The following is an 8,544-nucleotide window of genomic DNA, read 5'->3' as shown; positions in this document are numbered from 1 at the left end:
GCAGGAGGTTCACAAGTGTAGCGTGTGTGTGTGTGTGTGTGTGTGTGTGTGTGTGTGTGTGTGTGTGTGTGTGTGTGTGTGTGTGTGTGTGGTTCTGAAATAAACAAAAGGAAAAATAGATTTACACTCAATTCTAATAACAACAAACAACAAATATGCATATACAATCTGTAAACATGGGTGGCTTCTCACTGTAATCATTCATGCACACACATCAAAAGAGAGAAGGAGAAAGTTGTTAATTGTCGGTGTTAAACTTAACGGAGCGAAGCAGAGTGCTCGCTGCCGCACGGTGCCGCTTGAAACTGACGAGACCCGTGCCCACGTGCCGAAGATGCACATGTCCGCGTCCACGTGCTTACTGACAGGAGCGGTCTCACGGAAGCCCCCCCCAGACCCGTCACAATGATACAGAGCTTTTGTTCCCATATGAATTTCACGCAGTTGACAATTAAATTGTTTATCAGCATATATCGTAAGTTAAAGATGCCACTACAGATAACTTGGTAAACGGCCAATATTGGCGGATAATATCCCCGACCAATATATCAGTCAAGGTCAGCATGCATGTTCTCATAAAAAGCAAAAAAGCCCAATACTGTCAGTGATACTTTTACCACTGTTGTCTGTCAGTGAGGACCTTTTGTAGCATTTTTATTAACTTAATATGGTATGTCAAGGTTTGTAAAATGCATTGGATACACATCAAAAAACCTCACACCAAAGACTCAGAGTTCTTAAAGATACAAAAGCCCAAGGTTACAGGTTGTTAAGTTCCTATCTGTGCTCCCAAACACTCTTCTACCTATCATTCTCGTGACTACAAGACCGTTCTAATTACATTAGTTAACACTGAAATTACATATATCAACCTTATATATCAGCAAGGTAATTTCCACTTTCTCATCACCAAAACACAGTGTACATTAGAGGACAGTTGAGACAATAAGGTTTAGATAATGATTAAATAATAGATTGTCATGTGTAGGTGTTAACTGTAGGTGTGTTACTCACCATGCCAGCGTGAGGTCAGTGATGGTCTCCACCACAGTGTAGAGGGCAAACACGATCCAGTACATCATCCATCGCACCTACACAGATGCACACAAACAGAAAGAACACTGAACAATAGACTCATACTTCAGAAAAGCTTACATGAAACTTCAATAATGGGCAGAAGGGCTGTAAGAGTTCATGTATTTACATTAGACTATAATATTACGAGAAGAGGAGGATTCTAGTTTTCTGGTGATATCAGTATTGTTTTTGTGATCCAAATATTTATCAAAATGACTGTAACCAAGCAATGATTTTGAGAATAAGGCCTTTGGGTTTATACGGTGCTGCGAAGATCAATGACAGAGCCCACTGGTCTTCTAAACGGGAAGTGCATGCTCTATTCTTTAACATTAAAAATTCATATTCTTATGCACAATGCAAAGCTGGGGCGTCCTCAGTGACCCTCTCTGAGTTGAAAGAATCCATCTCCCCCATTAAAAATGAACAAAGCACCTTCTGGTTACACCTTTAACGCTGATTTATAATTGTGTTTAGGCTACACACAGTGCCTTTGCCGTGGCCTATGCAAGTGGCCTACATCGTCGTGAGCATATATACTTGGGCAGTGGTGTGTCCATGTCACTCTGTAGTTACACTTCCAAAACACAGGTTGGCAGTGACGTTTTCTATGCCACTGCGTTGAGTTTCTGTGATTCAAAACACACCTAAAACACATAAAACATGGCTTTACAGCAATAATATTAAACACGTGAGTAGTTCGGCTCCATTTCACCTTGCAAGGTTCACAGATAAAACAAATGTGTTTAACTAGACATAAATTAGACTAGTGGCTAGGCTAGGGGTACCTAGCACTCAGATCTGGCACTAAAAGTTGGAGCTAGAAACACTGCAGTCTGATGACTGGTCAATAGCGGATAATTTAATTCACTTGGCCAACTGTCAGGGACTTTTTAAGTCTAAAAATGTCGGCGTGCAGTCTCGTTCTGTGGACAATAAATGAGGTGCAGACTTCCCTCTGTGTCACCGATAATGAGGAAATACAGCGAGTGATGGACGGAGCAGTGAGTGACAACAACCCCGCCCACATTGAAGAGTACTATTTTCAGTGGAAACACTAAAACCTAGGATCTAGGTTGTGTCTAAAAGGTTACTTTTGCTTCCAAAGGTACTATACTTAAAGTGATATATATATATAGAGAGAGAGCGAGAGAGCGAGAGAGAGAGAGAGAGAGAGAGAGAGAGAGAGAGAGAGAGAGAGAGAGGGACTGAGCAAATCAATACACTGATAGTCAAATTGGTGGTTTAGTTGCTGTGATTGGACAAAATTGCAGGATCGCACAGAATTCACAGGGATTGGCTGAATATTGTTGCAATCACAACATTCTAGAGTGTTGTAAATGTTTGTTCCCTTTATTCAAAATGAACAAAATGCCAATAAGCAGAGTACTGGAAATAAAATCTTTAGTGAGCGTTACAAATTTTGAGGTTTATATATTCATTTATCCCACACCTCTTTCCCTCTCAGGTCAGTTGTGGTGAAACAGAGGTTTAGGATTGCTTTTATACTTTCTGCTGTCCTCCCTGCTCTCGCCTGCTCCCTCCATCCCTCTTTAAGGGCTTTCCAGGCTCTTCTGGTTGGATTTCAAAGCCAGCGGTACATGGTGGCAAGCGGGCAGACAGTCACATGGCAGGCTGTGGTATTAGCCAGACTTGGCCGCTGCCGCATGACTGAACACACACTGACACTAGCTAATGAAATGTCAGTGTATGTGTGTGTGTGTGTGTGTGTGTGTGTGTGTGTGTGGGTGGATGAGTGAGGGAGTTAAGTCTGTGTTTGAGAGAGGGAGAACAAGAGAGGGAGACACAGACACACACATTCACCTGTCTCATGCACAATCTCTCAGAAACACACACACACACACACACACACACACACACGCCTGCAGTCTGACTCAAATTACTGCTGGACTGGTTAATTGGTGACCTCATAGTGAACTCCCTTCTCACTCACACACACACACACACACACACACAGAGAGGGAGAGAGAGGCTCGAGGAATGATAAATGTAAAGGAGAGAGTGAAACAGAGCCAGTGAGATGGAGAGGACGTCTAATTTATGTTTCAATCCACTTCTGCCTCCACTGCTTCTGTCTCTCTTCTACCTCTCTCTTTCATCTCCCACTTCATACCCTTCTCTCCCGCTCTGTCTCTCACAGCGTTTTTTCTCTCTCCCTTTTTCTTCCCTCCCTCCTTCATCTCATCAGTAGGGAGGACATTAAGACGTGACCTCAGTGAAATATACAGCAGCCATTTTGCCTTCCTGAGGCAATAGCAGACATTTACTGGCCCCGTCTGTGAATAACTGCCTTCCATTAAAAGAGAAAGGGGGGAAAAAAAAAAAACACCTGACATCAGCTCTTTACAGCCACTGGGCCCACTGGTAGTGCTGAACTTAGTAGACAGAGCATGAAGACAGAGCTAGGCTGCAGTGAGGGCTGACCAACAGGGGGCGTACGTGCTACACCCCACCAGCCAACAAGTTTCATTCAGCTAAATAACGTTAATTCATATGAGTAAATACTGTTAGTTTTGGTTCTTTCCTTTACTGTTCTTGAAGTTTGATAAAAACTTATTGTAACCAGAGTCAATTTGAATGCAAAAAGTGTTGCATTTATTTTCATTATCGATTATTCGGCAGAATATTTTCCTCGTTTAATCAACTGAACAAAATCCTAAAACCCAAGTTGACATGAATCACACATTGAATCAACTACTTGTTTCACATGATCAGAAAAGTTCTCTAATTGATGCAAAATAAATGGGAGTAGGAAGAGTGCAGTTGTACAACATCTTACATAACAAGGAAATCCATGTGTCTGTATGGATCACAAACATGTAGGCTATTAAATTACCAGTCATCTCTTCCACATTATACCCACAATACAACTGTTTGCCCTAACTGTCTACCTAAAGGCCCTGACACAGCAAGCCATCAGTCAGCAGTTGGTCAAAGTTAGGCCGTTGGTGAGCGCCTGCTGCCCTCGTCGGCGCTAAATATACCATATCTGTTCAGTTCTTGCTGGTTTCTGTGGTTTAAGCAGCAACACAGGCCATCAGACAAGTCCGCTCCAGTCAGACTGGGATCCAGACTGCTCTACATTTTTAACACAGAGTGGAGTCAAACAGTGTAGTCTAGGGGTTTAAGACTTTAAAGGGTAACTTCAGTATTTTACAACCTAGACACTATTTTCCCATGTTTTTCTGTCTAAGTGAATAATGGGAGCAACAATTCATGAAATTTGTCCAGTACTGAGCAACAGGGCGGCAGTGCTGAATAAGGCTGGAATGTAATCACTCAGGGCATGTCATAGTTTGCCCACTTAAAGTGCTTTTTTGTGTCACTGACAGGCTCAGATTGTTAATCTAAGCGTCTGACAACATTATGGAAAGGATCTCTACAGAGATAGACCTTTTGGTTTAACCAGATACAGCCCTAAAATCACCATCACCAAACCAACCAGACTCTATTTAAATAAACAGCCATTTTATCATTGTAAAACACTTAATTCAAAGTCAATAAAAACTAAAAAAATCTCACAAACACCATCTTCGTTCGTCTTTTCACTATTCCAACTATGACCAACTCTGGTTTGGTTGAAATAAACCCTTAAATCCCCCAGTTAGATGTGAAAATATGCTGGCTCTATACACGCTAAAATTACTGTTAATTTGAATGGAGTCTGGTGGGTTTGGTGATAATGAATTTGGAGCTGTTTCTGGTTCAACAATAAGGTCCTTACTCTTCAACAAAAAAAGTATATCTCTGTAGGGATCCTTTCCATGTTGTTATCAGACACTTGCAACAACAATTTGAGCCTGTCAGTAGCAAAAACAAGTACTTTTAGTGGACATAAACTGACAGTGCGAACACTCAAGTGGTTACATTGCAGCCCCTTTCGCTGCTGAAGGCTTTGGTGCTCTTGTTTATTACTGGACAAATGTCACAAAGACACAAAAAGATAATAGCGAAAACAGCATCCCGGTTGAAAAATACCAAACTTATCCTTAAAAGCTGGGGCACGCAGTTTTCTGGGAAAATACAAAAGCTCTCCCTTCTCTGTCCTAAGCGCCTCCCACCAGATGAACACAGGCATATGCACGCACTTCATACAGTAGCCTATACAAGTAGTACTAGTCATTTATTCAATCATCCTGTTTGTGATTGTGATCTCAATGCCGTTATATAGTGGCAATCCTATTTAAATTACCATCCTGTTCTGTTGGAGAACTTGATTGGCTGTCAGTGTCTATGATTCAAGGGTCTAGCTAATGTTAGCTACATAAACATGAACTTAAATTAGCCACAGCCATGGGTCTTTGGATACACTTAGAAGGCTAAACTATAAGCAACACTGTCTCTCCATCTCTGAAACGCTTGGCTGAATCATTATTATGGAATCTTTGCCTAATGACCAAAAAATACCCTGCCTACCTCAGCTGTAACTGCCCTCATTAAACATTTACCAGCCCTGTGTCAACAGTAGATAGGTAGCAGAGATGTAGTGAGAGTTAGTGGACACAATGTTATTTCTAACTGAATGGTGTCCAGTACAGTTAATGAGGTGGAGTAAAGGAAGAATGGAGTGAATCTATGAAAGGAGTAAGATGAGATTGTTTCAAATACTGGTTTTACTATTAGTAGATGTGAGAGTTTTTAACAAGACAGTGACTGGGAGACATGTCTGTCACCATGCAACCGCGTGTACTGTACGTAAACACAGAAATACACACTGAAGCAATACAAACATGAAAAAGAGGGCTGGGCCTTTGGAATGAACGTTTAGAGCCAACTTTGTCATGAACTGGAGTAACTTCTGGCAGGGTGTGCTGTAGCTCAAGTCACATAAAAGCAGCCACAGGACTGTTTCAGCTGTGAAAGAGCTGCTATCTTCAAGTAATGAACTCTGTTTCATCGATAGATCCATGAAATCCTTCACATATGTGCTTGAGGGTGTGCTGAATGAAAAATTCAATTCATGAAAGACACAGAGATTCAATCTCATGAATTTGTTTTGGTTTGATGATCATAAAAGGCCTGAGGCCTATTAACAAACAGCATGGTGCTCGTAGCTCATCCTCTAGTGAGATCCAGCCTTCATTCACTGATTCAGCACTCCTATTGATATTTTCTAAAGGGGGCACCAAGTGTAAAGTGTGCAGCTGAGGTCTTGCTTCCATCCAGGGAAAAAGGGTGGTTCAAGTTAGAAGTCAAACCATACATGCAGAGCGGGAGGAACTCATTCCTCTGAAGATTTTCTCTTCCTGTCATCTTCCTATTGTGTTTATAAGCTTTAAAGGACTCTGCGACTGACAACATAACTGCACAAAAAATGAAGGATACTTCAATGAATCTGATGGGCCAATTCTATTGGCAAAATGGGGGTATATGCCATTAAAGACTCCACCAAAGCTATGAATAGGGCTTGGTATCAGTACTTTATACCTTTAAGGTATGGACCTATATAACCCAGTGCCACAGCAAGTAAGTAGTATTTAAACTTCTTCAGTCAAATGATACCTGGATCCTGATCCCTTTTGTATCTAGGATCGAGAGAGAAATTACTATTTATATGGTCGTGCTTCTAGGCAATCACTGCAAGTGTTATTAGATTTACTGTGACCTGTGATTGGCCAAAACATTTGAAAGTATGGCAATACACCACATACCTGTGATGTTTGGTGGTATTTTACGCAACTGAATGCTTCCATTCACATGATGGGTATCAAATGAAGTAGAAAAAAAGGTCTCAAATGAAGTACTCTACTGGTATCGGTATCACTTTAAATGGTACTGGCGTTGGTGTTATCATTATTTTTGTAAACAACACCTAGTTAGCACAATACCTTTTATTGACCATCACGTATGTTTCTTCATCTTCTCTCTGTGTTCCATCTCTCCCTCCATGTATGCAAGCTACCCGCAATTATGTTTCAATCTGATATGTTTGATTAACACCGGACAAGTGGGAGAAAAAAAATAATGTTATGATAATCTGATTTAACATGTTTCCATACCTAGTGTTTGTAAAGCTATTTTCTTCGTCAATTTAAACATAGCCATGTATTAAAGATAAGAAAAGGTTGCTTTTTAATTTTCATTCCATGAGTAGCATCTGAAGCTCAAGCTCAAGGCAGCAGCGTTGTGTCACTCAAGGCCATTTAGTTCATGTCATTAGTAGAGCTTTAGTTATTTTTTCATAGTATAGATTTCTTTGTTTCCCTGGCACAAAGCCGGGAATAAATAACAATAAAAACAAAATAAACAACAATATTAAAAACATTGGTATCAACTATCAGCCATTGGAGGAGTTGTTATTTTAAACATCTGTATCGGGACATAATTTCCATATTGGTGCATCCCTAGTTTTAATGCTTATAACAGTTGCACAATCAACAGAGTAAAAATGGCCATGTAGTGTTTCAGCAATCTAGAAGCATTCAAACTGGATATCCTGGTTACTATTTGAGGGATCTACTGATCTACATTTCCATCCATTCTTTACTTGCATTGAGAGTTGTTAAGAGAAATTGTTAGGTCATTGACCTCTACCTTAAATGCTTTATCTCTGCTCAGTAAGAGCAGAGATAAAGCAACAGAAGCAGACAGTGAGGAAGACAAAGTAAAGGAAGCTAAAGGCAGGATCACAGTTTACTGCTTCTGAATCTGTGAGCTGCTGTGTTAAAGCTGTGTGTGAATGTGTTACTAACTCAGCGGACTGGGATTTCACTCTCACTGACATTACTTGCATCAGCCAACTCCACCAAGAAAACACCTCCAAGCCCTTAAACCTACATGCATGTATAGGTTCCATCCAAATCTGAGTTAAAATGGAAATGAGTGCAAAGACACAACTCATATTTGGCTGTTCCAATGATTTTGGATGGAACAACCAAAGACTACAAACACTGACAGCTGGATGCTGCCATCAGGTGACACTTTGACAGAAAACAACTCTGACATATTGAATCAAAATGAGTGACATTCAAACAGAGGGCTTCCAGCTGGGAATTCAACACTAAGGTAATTCCAATAAATGTACATGGAGAAGACACAAGAATGAAGACTGTCCCTCTGCTGCTCAGTTTTGAGACAGACTGGTTTATATACACCAAAAACTGATCTGATCCCAAATCCCAATTCTCATCTGATTTATATTTAGACTGGCATTTATCTTTTTCTTCGACAAAGTGAATATCATCAACATAAAACTTTATATCAAATATTGACATGAGCACATATTATATTAACGGGGGGCGATTAATAGTGTTACAGTAAAGGATGTTAGGGATGGGTCACGATTTTCGAATTTTCGAATAGTCGTTTTATTTTGAAAAATCGATTTTTTTAATGCGACTATTACTATTCGCCGTCTTATTTCCCCCCTTTATTTGACATGCAATTCAGCTCCTAACCGCACGAGGGCAGTATAGGATTGCTACAGCGGTGTGAGATGGGCTACCA

The 8,544-nt window shown here is 40.5% G+C and overlaps 1 protein-coding gene across 1 annotated transcript in view; it reads right to left on the bottom strand.

The window, feature by feature from the left end:
• reep3b (receptor accessory protein 3b) overlaps positions 1-8,544 on the bottom strand; it is a 58,619-nt gene that overhangs the window by 26,562 nt on the left and 23,513 nt on the right. Inside the window, exon 3 of the mRNA XM_050059879.1 lies at positions 1,015-1,091. Coding sequence (XP_049915836.1) covers positions 1,015-1,091 — 77 coding nt within the window. The remainder of the gene's footprint in view (positions 1-1,014; positions 1,092-8,544) is intronic.

Source organism: Epinephelus moara, chromosome 13, assembly GCF_006386435.1.
Source record: "Epinephelus moara isolate mb chromosome 13, YSFRI_EMoa_1.0, whole genome shotgun sequence".
Taxonomy (NCBI): domain Eukaryota; kingdom Metazoa; phylum Chordata; class Actinopteri; order Perciformes; family Serranidae; genus Epinephelus; species Epinephelus moara.
Note: the sequence above shows the minus strand (reverse complement) of the source record. Positions and strands in the feature narration are given on the sequence as shown.